At 46.3% G+C, this 18,690-nt stretch overlaps 1 protein-coding gene across 1 annotated transcript in view; it reads right to left on the bottom strand.

The window, feature by feature from the left end:
- Positions 1 to 823: 823 nt before the first annotated feature.
- The window catches only part of Itih5 (inter-alpha-trypsin inhibitor heavy chain 5), a 92,583-nt gene continuing 74,716 nt past the window's right edge, over positions 824 to 18,690 (bottom strand). The window contains exons 8-14 of the mRNA XM_055593832.1: positions 18,328 to 18,496; positions 14,171 to 14,480; positions 12,313 to 12,872; positions 10,896 to 10,949; positions 9,109 to 9,225; positions 5,864 to 6,241; positions 824 to 4,233 (exon numbers count right to left, since the gene is read on the bottom strand). Of these exons, the coding sequence (XP_055449807.1) occupies positions 3,902 to 4,233; positions 5,864 to 6,241; positions 9,109 to 9,225; positions 10,896 to 10,949; positions 12,313 to 12,872; positions 14,171 to 14,480; positions 18,328 to 18,496 (1,920 nt within the window). The 3' untranslated portion in view covers positions 824 to 3,901. The remainder of the gene's footprint in view (positions 4,234 to 5,863; positions 6,242 to 9,108; positions 9,226 to 10,895; positions 10,950 to 12,312; positions 12,873 to 14,170; positions 14,481 to 18,327; positions 18,497 to 18,690) is intronic.

Genomic DNA, 18,690 nt, shown 5'->3' with positions numbered 1-18,690 from the left:
TACTTGACTGACTGGTCTGCAATCCCCAGGGACATGCCTGCCTCAGCCTGCCCAGACCGGATTTCAAACATGAATCCTCATGCCAGACTTCTTTTGAGTTCTGGCGACTGAACTCAGTTTCTTGTGTTCTCAGTTGAACCCCTTATTTATTATGAACTACACATTGTTTGAGAATTCCCAATGCAAGTTCTATATTTATATCTCCCCCACCTCCCATCCGATCCTCTCATGTAAGTCTCTGTTCATGAACACTCTAAGCCGCTTCACAAGGGTTCTGTTCTCAGGACTTGGTCACTTCTGGAATATTCCACTTGTGGGGACTATTACGGTGGGGATTTAGACCTCAGCATGTGGATTTGGAAGGAAGCTTTTAGTCCACAGCATTCATTTATTCAAAGAACCCTGTTCTTAACCCATCTGTGAAGACATCCTGTTCAGGTTATCACACACACACACACACACACACACACACACACACACACACACACACTGGGTTTTTTGGGACAGGGTCTCAACATTGCCCTCTCTTCATAGCCACAGCTTTCCTGGAATTCACTATGTAGACCAGTCTGGCCTTGAACTTAAAGATCTGCCTGCCTCTGCATCCTGAATGCCAGGTAAATATTAGCTGTGACTCCTGATAAGACCTTGAGCTGCTGCCCCCAGTTCCCAGCTCCCTGTATCCTCAGTGTGACTTCTGGGCCTGCAGGGGACGTCAGTATACTTCATCTTGCCAGATTTCCGCAGCCTCCAGCTTGAAGTGGTAGATCATGGAAAGGTTGAATGGAAGAAGATAAAACACACAGGCTAGGTAGGAAGGGGGTATTTGGATAATTTTATATGAAAGTTTAATGAGAAATCTCTTTAAAATGACACATTTCTACGTCTTTCTTCATTAAAAAGAATAGAATAGAAAAGGAGAAAAGAGGAAACTGGAAGCTAGAGACAAAATTTGCTCAACAAACCAGTTCACTGACTCATTAGCATAAGCTATTGCAATAACAATTTGATTTATCCCATTTTAACTTCAATGTTTTTTTTTTCTTCTCAGCCCAGCCAATTACTTATTTAGTAACCTCCCATTTCATCTTTTACAAAACTCTTGAGGAAAAGAAATGGTTGACCAGGTGGCGAATCTCTCATGTGATCTGCAGGTCCAGCTCTCTCCTACTCTAAGTCTTAAATATGATTTGGAGAAAGTGACTCAGTTGCCTCCATTTCCCCATTTGAAAATACAGCCTTCTCCTTTGCAGCCACTTGCGTTTTCTATCCACAACACATGCCCAGTCAAATGAAAACTTTAGTGTAGGTGTGTGGTTTGGGATGCCCAAAAAGGCCTTTCTAGCTATATCAGGTAATTTACATCACTAAATAGTGAATGCTTTAAACACACACACACACACACACACACACACAGAGAGAGAGAGAGAGAGAGAGAGAGAGTGTGAGAGAGAGAGAGCACAAGCATGTACTACATTTGTAGAATATCTGTGTAAAGATAAAAGGGACTTCTAACTAAAATCTCTTTGCTCCCTTTTAAGTTGATTTCTTTACTAGAAAGGAGTGGAAGTCACGAACATCTCTCTGGCGTCCTCCATGTGCCTCTGCTCTGAGATGCTCTCGCTTAGTGATTTCTTTCTGTTGGTGGTGAAGCCAGCACCTCGAACAACACACCCATATCATCTGAGCGCAACCCAGTGGGCTGGTGGCTGCCCCATGCCCCTGCAGCTCCAGAGCTGCCTCTGCAGCTGGGATTCATGCAATAGGAAGACGCTGGAACATGCCATGGGACCAGGACTGGTTAGGCCTGCCTGACATTGTCCTTTCTCTTAGCCTGAAAAGACAGAAACATGTGGCAGCCATACGGGTTGCTCATCTTTGCTCTCCTGGCGTGAAAATGGACAGATGAGTCTGGAAACACGGGGAGTCAGATAAATAGCACAGCTGACCAGCTGTGGCCTGGTGGGTTCATGAACCAGAGAGAAAGAGACTCACGCAGCCCTAACTGGCTCTTAAGGTTGCTAGGTCAGACAGAAACATGTGGATGTCATTGTGCTGCTCAAATGCTTCCCACAGGAAGGAAAACAATTTTCTTGATGCTGATTTCTCTCCAAGTGCTAAGAAGCCTTCCTGCTTCACTGTAGAGAGTTCCTTGGCCTGGTGCCCGATAGAAGAAACCTTAAGCGGGAACGGCACAGAAGCCCCTCTCTCTGGTCCACATCAAAATACTCTTGTTTTCCCCAAGCACATTTTCCCCCTTTCTCTGTTGTTCACTTCCTGTCCCATCACTTCCTGTTCATCTGTTTCCAAGCAGGCCTCTCACGCACTAGCCCCCGAGAAGGCCAAACACAGCAATGAAAGGCACCAAGTGTGAAGAGGGAGGCTCCATGTTCTCCGACATCTACCTTGCTCTCGGATGAGATGGAGCCTGATGGAGCATGGTCACGATAAGGTCATATTTACCAATCTCTAGAAGCCTCCTCTGATTGCAACCGTTTTCTTAGTAGCTTCATCTACCAAGCACTAGAAATAAAACTCATGCTCCTAGCTTGTGCCCATCTGAGATGTGTGGATCTCTTCTTAAGATTTTTTTTTATTTAGTTTATTCATTCACAAATTCACGCACAGCTCCAATGTACTTGGATCATACTTCCCCATGTCCCATGAGCTTCTTTTATGGTTTCCTTTGTCTCAAAAAGTTCCCCTCCTACTTCTGCGTTTCTTATGGGTATATGAGTCACCACATTCAATTAGGATCACTTTTTGTAAATTGGGGGTAATTTCCTTGAGCAAGGGCAACTTAGCAGTGGCTGTACAACTGAGGGAGATGAAAGCCGCTTCTTCAGTGACTTATAACTGCCAGTAACTTTTTAGGCGGCGGGTAGGGCCTCATGATCCCTCCCCTGGCCTCGATGATTGTCGGGCCCTGACTCCTGCAGGTAACTGCTGCTGTGGCTAGTTCACGGTGCAGTGGCCAGGTTTTCAGGCATATATCCACTTCTTTCTGAGAATGTAGAAGTTGATTCTTCCCACAGGTAGGCTGAGTGGCTCACTCTAGGCTGGGTCTGTCTCTCACGCCAGCACTGTTCTCATAGTATTTATTATTTCCTGGACAGCCGAAGGCAAAACCAAAGTGTTGGAACTACAGCAAAAACTGAACTGCTCTGAGTAGAATATTTATATTCCAATCAGCTGGCTCTCCAGCACCAAGACAGGCCAGTGAAGACTGTCCACGGAGAGTTTTCCTATTTATTAAAATTACTTAGCTTATTGGAATAAATTGGAAAACACCCACCAGCCAGGCCAAGTGACCTGCAAAGCCAATCAGGAAGAGATCAGCATCTGGGATATTGATAGGACAAGATTCCACAGCAGAAAAAGAATCTTCTGCTAAGAAAAGACTTAGTTTTTGAGCTAAGTTGTATGGACTATTTGCATGCTTGCTGGCCTAGCCTCAATGTAAATGACCTTGGAAGAAGAGTTTGGGAGCACCATCTGGATAAGGCAGCTGAAAAGAGAGATTCTTAAGCATGAATATATGGCAAAAAGCAGACTGTCCAAACTTGGACACTGTTACAGAGAAAAAAAAAATCCACGTCAACCTTGCTTCCTCAGAAAGGGTTATTTTACAGTAGACCAAGAGATGGACAAGCCAGGTGCTACACAATTTGACTCAATTACATCTGCTCTCCTCTTGGTGCTACCATATTTGTCTAGTATAGATGGGATGAGGAAAGTAGGAAAAGGAAGTAGGTAGGGTGTACTATTTTTCACTCTAGAAGACATTGGATCTCCACTCCACCAGGGGGCAGGCTACACAGCGCAGATCATAGCGTGAGCCAAGGCAGGCGCAGGTCACAGGAAGAGCTGCATCCAGAATACACCCAAAGTCCCTTCCCTTTCAGACACTTTCCTCATGAAAGCTGCCAGTCTCAGCTCTCCTGGACATGCTCAGGCCCAGCGTGTTCTCTGTGTCAAATGGATGAGATGCCAGGTAGTCCTTGTACACCCCGTCGATCAGTTTGGCAGCATTGTTTCTGTCAAACCAGCAGTCTACCTGCTCTTGCCCATTGTAAATCTTCCTTTGTTTCCAGACAACCGGAACTCGGCGTCCTTTCACCTTTAGGATAGCCTCAGGAGTCTCTTTTGTCTGAGGAAATGGCTGATGACTAAGATTCTTGCCGTACACTGCAGGAGCTTCTATGAGTTTGGCATCCTGGTTCAGGAACTGACCTGGGAGCAGGGGAGGGAATATTGATATAAGATGAATGCCGAAAACAGCTGCCAGGAAATCCTGCTTCTAATGTTGGTGATGCCAGGGGCAGGAGGGTTTTTCATGGACCACCAGTTCTAGAATGGACCCTCCCAGAGGCACTCATTCATCCAGTCCAGTCTGTGATGGAGCCTACGCACAGGACTATATGGAGAGGAGAAAGATGATCTTCTCCTCACCATGGTGGTCTACCTCTTCTGGAAACTGCCCAGCTGCTAATGTTGACACAACAAATGGAGTTAGCACAGTCTCCTGCTAAATTAGGAGAGAGCAACGTGGTAGCTGGTAAGTAGGACATGGAGCCATGCCTCCCCACCCCGTCTCCTTGGTTAAAATAGATCCTTCTTTATTCCACCCACTCATTGTTTTGTAGGGGTAGGGTAGGGGAAGCAGTTAGCTTAGTTCGCTGCTGACACTCAGCCTCAGAATTCCCCAGGTCAAGTGAGGGCATCGCTCAGGCCAAGAGAACACGGATCTGCATCTGTGGGATGGAGCTTATACTTGGCAGCCAGACACAAGAAAACATACCAGGCTCAAGTGCCAGGAAATCCTGCTGCTAAACTCAGCTCTGAAAATGATTCAGTCTTAATTTTTGGGCAAAGGGCCCACGTGAGACTTCACGTTGAGGAAGGCCAGCCAGCATGGCCTGCCTGTTGCTCGCAGTGATTCAGATGACTCCCTAGGAAAGGCATCTGCCTCTCGTGCTCAGTACTGGGCTGCCCTGAATCTGTTTCTTCTTGCAGCAACCAGGCCTTTGGATGACTGCTCCTCACCTCTGTGTTTGAATTCTCAGAAGTCTAGTGAGAAAGTCTAGTGTTAAGACCCACTCCTGAAACAAGGGCTGGGGAGATGTCTCAGTCAGTCAGGTTCTGGCTTCACAAGAGTGAGGATTCCAGTTTTGTCTCGAGAACTCATTATAAAGCTGGGTATGTTGGTACATGTTTGTAATTCTAGAGCTGGATAGGTGTGGGGTAGAGACAGGAGAATCTGTGTAATATCATGGGCAGCTAGTCTATGGCTACACGGAAGTTCTATGGCTGATGAGAGGCCCTGCCTCAAACAAAAAGTGGAAGTCTTCTGAGGAAGAATACCCAGGCTTGACCTCTGACCCCCAAATACACGTGCACCCCACACATACATGAACACACATACACATACAAAGATAATCGAATTTTCATGTGACGTGTGAAGTCTGGCATCTGGGTCAATTGTGGACTGAGGATCACCAGGGGAACAGGAACTGGTGTGGAGCGCATAGGCTTCCTTCCTGTCACCATCCGATAAACAGTGCAGTACAACAGCTACTTGCACGGCACTAGCATGTAAGTAATCCAGAACTTATTTACAACAAAGGGAAGAATGTGAGTAGATTTTATGCAAATTATGCACATCTTAGCTCATCCTTAGATTTTCAGTGATCATGAAGGATGCTGGAACGACAGCCCCAGAGGATCCTGGGGGATAACAGGGAAGGACCATATACTCCCACTGTGATGTTTCGTCAAGCTCATGCTATTGGCCTTATGTGCTTCATTTTAAGAAAGGTAATTCTATCCTCTAATCACAGACTGAGCAGGGGCAGCCACCTACCTAACAGCCCGTGGCAATTGTTGGACAGGCCTTTGCTGTTGGCAATGTAGAAGCCCAGGTGGTTTCTCTGGAAGGGTGCTGGCTTTTTGTAGAGGTGAACGAGGATGACAAAGGCAATGGTGCGCTGGATGGTGACAGTGACATTGGCGTTGGCAGATACCGACACCTCCAGTCCTCGGCTCCCTACCACCACACTCTGGTTGCAGGGGAGGACCAGCCTCTCTCCGCCATCCAGGATGACCCTGTTCGGTGTGATCTCAAGGTAAGATCTCTCGGGACGGTTGATGAGGATGGTGATGGTGCGGAAGTATGTGCGTTGTTTCTTGTGGCCATTCGGAGGTGCCGGGGCCCCAATGAGCTCTCCATTCACAGTCACACCTCAGAGGCCAAGAAGAGAATTGTGGTTAGGAAAGCCATGTCTACTTTCAGGCTAAAGACATCTGTTGTGGTTTGGGCATGAACTGTCTATCCAAAAGGCATATGTAAAAAGGGCTAACCCCTCAGGTGGTGGTTCTATTTTTAGAGGTATTGGAATTAGGAGTTAGAGGCCAGCTGGATGAAGCAGGCTGCTTGGAAGATGAAATCTTGAGAGTATCTTATGGCAGTCCTATTGTTTCTCTGACTCTCTACTTCTGGACAGCCATGATGTGATTTCCATCTGTTCCACAGTTTCACTACCATGATTCTTTGCCTTACCGTGGACCTAGAATTAATGGGGTCAAGGATTATGAACTGTGAAACCGGGACCCAAAATAATTTTTTCTTCCTTAAGTTTTTGATGTCATGTGTTTTGTCATTTTTTTTTAACAGAAAGCCATAGATAGTATCTAATGAATTTCCTTCCACCTTTCTTTATCTTTGCATCCCTCACCAAGACTGAATTACACCTATGGGCTACTTAGTGGTTGCTGAGTGAGTGAGTGAATGCGTGGAGCCATGAATGAGTTTCCTTTCATGTTTAAATTGTAGGAATAAAGGAAGGAAGATATAGCTTTGGGTCAAACTATCACTGAGAGTGAATCTCTTTATGTACTTTCATTCCCGTATTACTCTGTGCCTGCTGGTGTGGTTAAAATCCTGTCTTTGAGCAGGATTCGAATTTCAAATGGCTTTTTAATTCAGAAGGCCAATTTCTTCTACCTAATATGTGTTTACCTTTGGATAAATCAGTTAAAATATTAATCTGAAGTTCCTTGTCTTATAAAATCTAGGAGGAGTATAAAATCTAAGGGAAGCCGAGGTAGTATCACAGAAAGATAACTTATGTGAAAGTCATCAACTGCCATTGAATGTAACTCCTTCTCTGTTTACTACATTATAAGCACAACTGCAACTTTCCAGATCCCTGTAAGACCTAGAAGCTGGATCCCAGAGTTCACTGGTGTGTCACTGAACAACAAATAGATGCAACTATATATGAAATATTTGGGAGTGAATTTGGTGATGGATGCTGTATGTTTTGCTTCCAGGAAAAGAGGTAATTTACACTAATAAAAGGGTGCTACATAATTAATTTTTGTTTTTTGCTTTTGGGTAGACTTTTATAAATCTTGGAAACTTCTTAACTATCCAGGGAGAAAAAGCCTTTTTGATCCAGCAAAGATATGAAGAAAGGAGAAATCCCAGCCTGAAAATGCACCCTGCCCTTGGGCTTAACACTTGCACATTGATTTCATGTCTTAGACACTGTTGTGAATACATAAACCACAAAGGAGCTTGACGTTGTTTCTTTTTGTTGCTATGGCAAAATGCTTGACAGTGATAAGGAGAGAAAGGTTTATTTTGGTCCATGGCTTCAGAGGATTTCAGTTCATTGTGGTAAAGAAGGCATGGTGGGGCAGCTCTCTCCACAGTAGTGGGAATATGTGGCAGAGAGCCTTAATGCGGGGATCAGGAATCAGGGAGCATAACAGCAAAGAGCCAGGTAAAATATATGTGCACCTTCTCAAGGACCCAATCATGGTAACTCACTTCCTTCAAGGAAGCCCTGTCTCCTAAGAGTTCTACAGCTTCCCAGACAGCGCCATCATCTGAAGACAAAGCATTCGAAACCTGCACTGTGAAGGATGTTACCCATTCAAACCTTATCAGGCTCTTAAGAAGAAGCTCCTCCAGGTAGGGATGCGGTTAGGTCACTGGCTCCAAGCCAGCTGCCGTTCAAATTAGAAACATTAGAGATTTAACTCTGAGGTTAGAAAGGCCCGTGCGATGGTGAGCCTTGCCAAATTGACACAACTTAGAATCATCCCAGGAGAGTCTTGAGGACAGATTGTCTACATTGGGTTGGCTTTGGGGCATGACTGCAGGATGGCCGTTATTAAGTTGACTGATGTAGGAAGATCCAGCCTACTGTGAGCAGCACCATTCCCTAGGCAGGGGGTCCTGAACTGTATAAGAGTGGAGAGATTTCTTTCTGTTTTTGACTCTGAATGTGATATGACCAGCTTCTTCAAGTTCCTGCCACTTTTACCCTGGAATTATGGGACAAAATAAGCCCTTTCTCCCAGGTTGATTTTGGTCAGGGTATTTTAGCACAAAATGACTGAAATGGAGTGAGGGCAGCCTGCAAGAAAACAATCCAATAAAGGAGATGAGGGATCAAACTTCATGTAATTACATCACAAACACTACCCAAGGGGGTTATCCATAACTTGTCCTGACAAAACACTTAGTGCTTAGTACTGGCAATATTACAAGTTGCATGCCAAAGCGGTCCTCATGACACTGGGCTGTGTGGCTGTCTGTGTGGCTGTCCTGATACAGTGTTATCTGCACTGCACTCAAAAATTATTCTCTGTGCTAATTTCTTTTTACCCAGTCCCTCTGTAGACCCAAACTCCTCTTGTGGGCTGCATGTTTAATAGCTCCAAGGACTATGACCTCCCTACCACTACAGCTTCTGAGTGGAAAGACGTAACGACAATAAGATGTGATAAATGTCTATAGCACTTGAGTGTTTCCGTTCACGATTCAGTTGTATCTACTATGTAATAGCCTGTGAGACAAGCAGAGTATTACTATGTCCATTTCACGGAATAAAAGCTACAGCTGCTATGCGGCATGTCCAAGGCCAGAGTGTAAAGTAAGGGGTTGAATGTGTGTCCAGAACCTTTGTACAGTCCCAGCCATCAGTGCCTGCTGAGCACCTAGAATGCTCCCTTCTCTAACTGGCCATTCATCTTCAGCACAGAGGATGAAATGCCCACTCCCTTTGCCTAGGCACCACAAGAGAAGGTAGGACTTACCAGAGTCCAGGTGATCAGAGACCAGCCGTAGGATGTCCCCAGGCTCTCCATCAATGTTAAAGCAGACAGTGAGCTTGCTCAAGGGGAAATCCACAACAAAATGGGGATCGCCATCCACTATCAAGAGCAAGAAAAAAAGAAAAAGAAAAAAATGTTTATTGGCTAAATATTACTTTGTTATCAGATGGATAACTGTAATAATAATGCAGAAAGAATAGTGTTCTCAATTCTAAATAAGAAAAGTGTACAGAAATGTAATAATGGCCCAAAGTTACCCAGTTAGTACCCAGTGAGGGTTCACTGACTTCTGGATTCCTGAATCCAAACATAATGGTGTTTCCATCACACTTCTGAGAACTAAACTTTTAGAGATAAGATGATATAAAAAGAGAAGGGGGGGTTTAAATGTAGAATTTTTAGTGACTATTGAGTTTGACTTCCCATGTGGATACTCATATCATTTTCTTTGTCCCTTAACTGTCAGTAGAGACCCAGAGCTAGAGAGATGGCTCAGTGGGTAAAAGCACTGGATCTCTACCCTCCACCCCCCGCCCTGCACACACACCCAGGACTCAATTTCAGTTTCCCGTGTGCACATGGAAGCTCACTACCATCCATAACTCCTGTTCCAGGCAATCAGACACCGCCCTCTGGTCTTTTCAGGCACTGTATTCAAGTGGTGCACAGCTGTGCAAAACACTCAGGCTCAATCAGTAAAGGAAGCTGCCTCCCAAGTATAGCGACCTGAGTCCAATCTGTAAAAAAGCATGTAAAAAGCCAGGTGTGGCAGCCTGTGCTTTTTAATCTCAGCGATCACTAGCCGAGTGGATCCCTGTAATCTTGGTGTCAGCTACTCTCACCTACATGGTGAAGTTTCAAACCAAGGGGAGATCCTGTCTCGTCGAAAGGTGGAAGGTACTCAGGAAACGAGACTGGAGGTCATCCTGTGTCACACACAAACACGCGCACTCACCCACATACAAACATACGTGGTGGGGGTGAGTTGTGTGTGTGGGGTTGTGGGGTGGGGTAAGGGATACAAAGCATCTGTCCTGACGGTGGAAACAATGTCCACCTTTGGCATTGGTGTGTGTGGTTACAGCTCGGCTGTCTTAAGTTTCTGCTGCGCTGAAAACCTAACGTCCCCCCACGTCCCTGTCCAAGCGAGGGTGTATAGAGGAGCCCGGCAGGCGTCAGCACAGGCAGCGGCCAGCACAAAGGTTTGCTGGCATCCCACACGCACCTAAGATCGTGCCTTCTCTCCGTGGAACACCCTGCACTTCCATCCCCACAGCTAACCACCGGGATGGCCCTGGCTTTGTGAGCATGCGCATCTGGCTCATCAGCAGAAGGGCAAGAACAGAAACTCCACGGAAGACGTGGACGCTGGGAGAGTGAAAACCCAGACGTTCCTCATCCAGATTCTTACCATATCACACTCTCACAAGACACTGCCAAAGGGAAGCTTTACTGCATCTGCGGTCTGGGCTTCCCTTCAAAGTTGAGAACTAAAAAACAACAAAAATCAAAAAAGGAGAAGCCTGCCTCTACAGCCAGGCATCGCTATTTGGTAACACCATTTTTATCCTGGGGATAGCAGAGGCTGGAAGCGCACGTCCCTAAAACGCAGGGTCCTTTAAACTCAGTCATGACTCATGATGGTTCTGGTTCACATGCCTCACGCTGCTGAATAATGCAGGCCGCGAGGACACGTCTGTGAGCTCCCGCTTTTCCTGGCTTCCGAGAATGTGCAGAATTCCTTACTTCTCAATCACTCAGCCACTTACCTGATGTTTTAGAGATTTTAATTCTCGGCTCGTATGGTTTCTTGAGAGCAGGTCCTGAAAAGGACACAGAAGAGTGTAGTTGTTATTGGTTAAAATGTTTGAAGAGGCACAGAGAGCGGCAGGTGGAGATGAGGAGCACCCCACAGCCTTCCGATATGTTCATCATAACTGTGAGAATCAAAAACCCAAAGATCACGCGTTCCAGGCAAGCCTGGGCTATCTAGTGGGACCCTATTTCAAACAATAAGAAAAAACCAAACGCAAGAATTAAAAAGATCCTTCAAACATGATCCAGGGCAGCAAGAATGACTTGGCAGGTAAAGGCACTCTGCACCTTGTCACCAGGCCTGACAACCTGGGTTCAATCCCCGAGCCTCACGTGGTGGAGGGAAAAAAAATAACTCTCTCATGTTGTCCTCTGACCTCTACGTGTAGGGGCACACTCATACAACAAGTAAATTAAATGTAACAACATGTTAAATCAACAAATCAGAATGGAGTCTCAGTAACTTAGCCAGCAGATGCTCCGCCTGTCTGGGACGGGAAGCAGCTTGTGCTGGAGGGCCTGAAATCCTCAATACATTTCCAGGACGACACACCCCATGGGGGGGCATTTAATATTAATAGAACACTCGTTTCATGCCAAAGGACACTGGCTGCAGAGTTAGCGCTGGCAGTGTTCTCTCCTGGAACTCAGGACTTTCCCCACCTACGGGTAAGTGACTGTCCTCTCGGGGAGGTCCGTAAGACTGTCCTGGACTTCCTAACTGCTCTGGAGGGTCTGTGACTCTGGACATGCTCTCTCTGCCATTGCAAGTGCACGTCAGAGTTTAATGTGAGAAGTAAATTATCTGGCCTTTATGGGATTCTGGGAGGGCCTGGTTCACTTCAGTCTCCTCTTGAGGAGATGGAAATTTGACAAGAACGATAAAACTAACAATAAAAAAACCAGGCCACTTTCCGAGTGTTGCTGGCATGGATGGCGCAGCCCTTTGCTTTGGTTTAAAGTTTTCTCCTGTCACTAAGAATTCCATCAACTGGCATCAGAATGGCTGGTGTGTAAATCACGGATTTTCAACAGTCTGCATATAAAAATGTGTATATATAGTATTTGTTTCTATTTTTGGCGAGACAGGACTTTCCTACATAGCCTAGGCTGAGCTCAAACTCACTGTCTGTCTGTCTCAGTCTGGTGTCTCAGCCTCCCCCCGTGCTTTCCATTGCTCTTGTGAACTACAGTTTAGAACAAGCAGAGCTATCTGAGTTAGCACTTGGTGACCGCGCACTTCATGAAAGGTCATTGTTTATACCACTTGCAATATGGGGTAAATAAAAAACAGACTTCTGCCGAGGTGCCCTTGGCCTTACAAGGACCTAGCACTCACAGGCAGGCCACCCCCGAGGCTGTGTGTGCTACCTGGCTGCCTGTCGGCCCCTCGAAGGCTCTGCACCACCGTCTCAGGTCCTGTGGCCGCAGACATGCCGTGGGTGTCCTCCAGACGGCCTGTGTGCAGCCCTGGCTTCTTCAGCTTCATGGAGGTGAAGGGGGTGAGGAAGTGGTAGTTCAAGGCTAAAGTCTGGGCCTTCTGCCTCAGCTGCTCCTTCTCGCGTTCGCTGTTGCTCTGCAGCCAGGAGCTCAGCAGCTCCTTCACAGTGAGGTAGCTCCAAAGACGCTCTATGTGGTTGGGGTCCTCCCCACTATCACTGGCAGAGCCGGGGTCGGTCGAGACGTCATTGCCCAGCTTCTGGGAGTCCACGGGGATGTCTTTTTTGAGGATGACAAATTTCTTACTGTTGCTGGCAGTGATCTCCACATGCAGCTGATCAAACTTCCTGTCTACCATCTTCCCGGCAATGACGATCTCAGAGCCATTGAAGTAGTTGGGGAACAGGGTCTTGGTGGCATGCTCCACCACGTCAGGAGGATAATCTATGCGAATGTCAGAAAGAAGCGGGGTCCGGATTTCATCGTAGAACCTGCCGAGGTAGGACAGAGGGAGTCAAGGCCTGGCTGGGCTACAGGTGGTCAGTCCTGAAGGAAATCAGATTCTCAGGGGGCTTGGGTCTGACTATGCTGGAGATCGCCTCCTGCTCTGCACTCAGCATGGTGTGTGTGTGTGTGTGTGTGTGTGTGTGTGTGCATGCGCGCGCGCGGTTTCTCTAGACAAGGTTTCCCTGTGTGGCCTCGCCTGTCCTGGACTCGCTTTGTAGACCAGGCTGGCCTTGAACTTACAGAAATCTGCCTCCCTGAGTACCGGGATCACAGGCGTGTGCCACTGCGCCTGGCTTGAATATGTTTTTCGAATATATTTTTATAATGTAGGAGGCAGATATATGTGCTCACTTAAACCTTCCATTGAAATTCTAGGAGATAAACGTCAGCCAGTCAGTCCCATAGCCAGCACCTGCTTTGAGTGCATCTCTCAGAGACTTTCAGCTGGGCTTATCATTCATAACCATCTTTGACCGTGGCTGCCGACATCTAGATAAAGCAGACGTTTCCTTTGAAATAGATCCCGTATTTGCACAATGTAGATTGAGGAGTCTGTCAGCAACCAGTGTCTGACACAAGCTAATTCTGTCTTAGAAGATGTAAGTTCTGGATTTTCCCAGCACATCAACAAACTGTTTCAAGTTTTCATGAGTTTTAACTGGTCATTTCACTTCAAGTTATAATACGATCATTTCTCCAGTTATTCAGAATGTCAAGATGTCAATAATAACCCTATGTGACCACTAATGTGTAATATTCAGCTGTGGAAATTTTACTTAACATTTTCCCATTAAACTGTCATTGGTGATAATCCTCATTTTGCAGAAGAGGAAACTGTCTTTCAAGTCATGTATTAAACTCAAATATGACTAAAAAAAACACACATTATGAGCCTGTGTTATGGTAGTACACCCAAGTATTCCAAAATACTGTAAAGACTGAGGCAGCAGGGTTACAGATTCAAGACCATCTGACGATTTTTAGCAAGATCCACATGTCAAGCTAAAATAACAGAAGGGCTAGCTCACTGTTGAGTGGATGATTTAGTTAGCATACACAAGACCCTGGGCTCAGTTACAGATGCTACGAAAGAAATAATTAAAAATAATTTGAAAATAAGAATAAAACACACTGTGACATTCCTCAAAGCAGTGAGCTGTCTTCATTTCCAGACACCAGTAAAAACAAAACAAAAAAAGAACACGCCCTCAGCTCTGTCTTCTTACTACGTTACCCTCAGCCTCCGCCCCGATCTCTGGTTATGAGAAGACAGACCACAGACCCGATGAGCTGGGCTCCTGCCTCCTCCTCCTCCAGAACACGCCGCGTGAGGCCGCAGTTCTCCAGAGAAAGTTTCTCTAGCAGTTTGAAGTCCACGTCACTGCCGATGCCCACAGTGAAGATGCAGATCTGGCCTCCGGCGGCTTCCTTGGTATTGCTGAGAATCTTGGGGGTACTGGTCTCCCCGAAGGTGGGTTTTCCATCCGTGAGGAAGATGATGAGGGACACACTCCGATCTTCAATGTCATTCTGTGCCACATAGTTGTTGAGCAGCCTGATGGCGGTCTGAAGGGCCCCATTGATGTCTGTGCCTGTAGGATATCAGCACAGGACAGCTCATAGCTTTGTGTTCATCTTCTGCCCCTAAATGTACAGTCATAGCTGCAGTTAGCCCTCAGCCGTTCGGGGTCTGGGCAAAACTGCCTTTGTGGGGTGACTCTCTGCCTATCTAGAAATCTGACAAGTGTTTGCTAACTGCAAGGGACTTGGAATTATCCCACTGTAAAAACCTTCTCCTGGAACTCAGGAGACACCCCCCCACACACACACACACACACTGAGTGTGGCAAACCTTATAATCCTAGTGCAAGGGAGGCAGACACAGACAGATGCCTGGAGCTTTTAAGCCAGCCAATCTAGCCTATTTGGTGAATTTCAGGTGAGAGGGATATTCTGTAACAGACAGACAGACAGACAGGATGGAAAGTATTTGAGGAATAACACTTGAGCCTGTCCCCTGGCCTTTACAGGCACTCGTGCTCATATGTGTGTGCATGTGTGTGTGTGTGTAGTGGTAGGTGTGTGCATGTGTGGTGTGTGTGTGCACGTGCAACAGACATAAGTTAAAAGTAAACATCTTCTGAAGGTGTCTGGCGCTGACTCAGCTTATAGGTTTTCTCTGCCTTAGTGTTAAAGGCTTCTATGCCTTTTTTCTGAAAATATCCTTTAAGAAAAACAGGAGGGTGTTGGGCATAGAAACATGAAAGGAGAAAGAGTCATAGAGGAAAGGAAAAAGAGAATGAGGATGTGGGGGCAATGGAGACAATCTGAGGTGCCTGGCCACATTCCCCAGACTAGATCTAGGTGGTTAAAGAACTAATGAATCACCTTCATTTTAATGCTTTCTCCTCTGGGTTTTTACAAGCAGAGGCCATCCTGACCGGATTAGGACGAGGAAGGAGAAATATCCTAATTCCATCAGGATGGCCTCTGCTTGTGAAAACTCAGAGGAGAAAGCATTAAAATGCAGTGCTCCTGGGGGTGGGGAAATAAAGCTGTGGGACACATGTTGGCTGGGCAATGACAAAGACCCGAGTCTGGCTCCCCAGAACCCACATGAAAACCAGACCTGGCTGTGTGCTTTTGCAACGCCAGTTGCAAAACCTCTATGGCAGGACCATAGAGACGTGAAAATGCCCTAGTTCACCTGCTGACCATTTCAATGAACTCCGGGTTCAGGATCAGTGAAAGCCTGTCTCAGGAAGCCATCTCACGCTGACCTCTGGCTTTCACACTCATGCGAGAACACGCACACACACACATAATACACACACACACACACAGACACACACACACACTACCCCTGCCATCCTCCCCTTGAAATGTGCTTGTCATCAGTATCACTGATTTATGTGGTCAGACAGTGCCTTGAGCAGAGGCTAGATAACTGTTTTCTTGGTGCACAGAGAAATTTCACAGTTGATTGCCTGAGCAGGGAAGACCCTGCCACAGCAGTGTTTCTGGATTGGCTAAAAATTCCATCAGCCTTATCAGCCATCGCCCCCACTGTCAAAAGGAAACTCTGTTCTTACTGTAGCATTGGGCATCTGTTCCTTTTAATGATTCTAACAGCTTGAGATAAAACTTGTACATCAACCCCCCTCATTTTAATTCATTAGGTTTTTTAATTGGCTTGAGGTGAAATGTGTATGTCAAAACATTTTCACATTCTAAACACTGTTTTTAGTAAAATGTAGAGTTGTGCTGGAATGGAAAAATGTACCATGTTTTTAAAAAAATCAAATTATTTCCCTCATAGCTTTCTGTCCTCAAAAAAAAAAAATGGAGATAGTGATACTTATCTATATTCCCAGCATTCAGCAAGCTGAGGCAGGAGGATTACTGAGAGTTTGAGGCCACCATGGGCTAGAATGAGACTGTCTCAAAAGAGAAAAACAATAAACAAAAGAAGAAAAGTAGGTGATCTGTGTTCGTGACAGACACATCCACATGTTTCAGTAAACCGCACAGGGTCCAGACAGATGTGAAAGCTGCAGCTGGAACAGAAGCTGACAATTTTTTGAGTCGTTAATTTGCCTTCTTTTTTTTTTTTATCACATATGACTTCATTTCACCTCTGCAAATGTGGACATGAACAAATAGCGAACATGTGTATTGTCTTTCATCCACACTAACAGCGCCAAATCTTTTCTTCCAACCTGAAGCCAGAGAGATCCGGGGCAAGATTTTGTAGACTTAGCATTCATGCTCACACGCACGCATCCCGGGCACATCAGGGCTCGGCACCAAGGTTGTGCCGAGGCAGGGCGTCTCCTGCGCATGCACCAGCATGGAGTCCTCCAGGAACATCCCACACAGCTGTCCAGCCAAGCTGCTGAGTGCCCACGGGTGGCCCAGTACCACAAACGGACTACTCCATTGAATAAAATTGAAGACCACACCTGAACTTAACGCAGATGAGGGAGAACAGACCCCTTATCTCTAGGGCCCTTCAACACACTTGGAATAATTTAACCGTTTCACTCCAAGAGCCAGGCTATCGCCACCCTCTCATCTTATAGATGAGGAAAGAGGCGACTGGCTAATAGGTGGTAGAGCTAGATTCAAATCCAGGAAATCAGGCTTCAAAAGCTGTGCTCCAACCTTAAAAGTACATTTCTTAGAGAATGCGGAGTCCTCTGATGTCCTCCAGGAGAGGGCCGGGCAATGAAGGCTCAACAACAACAACAAAAACGAACAAACGATAGTTTAGTGGTAGAGAGCTCTCACTGCTCTTGAAGAGGATCCAGTTCAGTTTCCAGGACCGGTTTCAGGCACCTCACAACTGTTCTAGGAAGCAGTGCCCTCTTCTGGCCTACGTGGACAGTTGCACACACGTGGTGCATATAAATTCATACATGCACACACATGTGAGAGAGATTATACTAGTAAATCTAATCTGTGATTTCTCACTCCCAATGACAAAACAGTTCTGAAAACTGGTGGAAAATGCTAGCATAAATGACGGTGTGGGTCATGTGTGCAAGTTCAACAAGGGGTTGATCTGGGAAATTGGGGTTCTGTCTCAGAAAGGGAAGGGTGAATGTGAAGAAAATGACAATCTTTGGCTGGGGGAAGGCTGACCTGAGCGTTTTGTATAGTGTTTCCAGACAGTGAAAGTAGACTTAACAGACACGAGAATTCTACAAATAGCATCTGTGAGTTTGAGAAAGGGTCAGGTAGGTGTTGGTGAGAAGGCTCAGCAAGTAAAGGCATTTGGTGTCCAGGTCTGACAGCATAAGTTCAGTTCCAGGAGCCCACACAAAGGCTGACGGAGAGAATCAACTCTGCAGAGACATGCCCTGGCTGCCTTAAGGCCACCATAGTGCATGTATGCGCCCCATTTAAGATGTTTCATTTTTAAAGAAAGAAACCACATACAACACGGTGGGCAGCGGAGGCGCCTGGCTCACTAGTTTTATATGTGCAGTGACTTGGCGTCCAGATCTCTCCTCTTCCCACCCCACATCCATAGCATAGCCCAGGGCACCTGAGACCCATGCTCACTCACCAAGCCACAGCTTAGGTAAGACCATCGCTTGTTTTACAGGGCAGTTCCATCTGCCACTGCTTGAGCACATACAAAATGCATGCACTTGGCTTCAGTTCTCCATCAAGGGAGAAGTGACTCAGCAGTTAAGATCACTTCCTGCTCTTCCAGGAGAGCCAAGTTCAGTTCCCAGGACTCACATCAGGTGGCTCACAACTACCCGTAATTCCAGCTCTACGATTTCTGATGCCTTCTTCTGTTTTCCATGGGAACCCTTTTATGCTTCCTTTGTTAGTACCAGCTTCAACTCTTGGAGCCTTGCCTCTGCAGAGAAAGAGTCAGTGTCCTTGCCAAAGCTTGGCAGGAAGGCTGGTGGGCACCATTCTTACCTCCAGTGGGGGACAGGTGGTACATGTAGAGCTTGCCATTCCTGATGTTCTCAGGAGTCACGGGTACCAAGCGGTCCTTCCACATTTTAATCCGGTTGGAGAACCCAATGATATTGAAACGATCCTGGGGTCGGAGGTCGTTGAGAATTGTGACAAGCGCTTCCCTGGTCTAGGCAAAGACAAAGCCCAAACTGGTCACAGTGAGCCCATTTGTCCTTGTGCTCCCTGACTTAGAAACTGACAACCAGGACCAACTTCAGGGTTCACACTCGATGTCTGCTATGTAAAGAGCACGTATCACACGCTGGAACATGGTATAAATATGTGGCAGTTGAATAGAAGACACAAGTAAGTGTTTTACTT

Source organism: Psammomys obesus, unplaced genomic scaffold (assembly GCF_907164565.1).
Source record: "Psammomys obesus unplaced genomic scaffold, mPsaObe1.curated_primary_1811, whole genome shotgun sequence".
In the NCBI taxonomy this organism is placed as follows: Eukaryota; Metazoa; Chordata; class Mammalia; order Rodentia; family Muridae; genus Psammomys; species Psammomys obesus.
The sequence above is the reverse complement of the archived record's forward strand: the minus strand, read 5'-3'. Positions and strand labels throughout refer to the sequence as shown.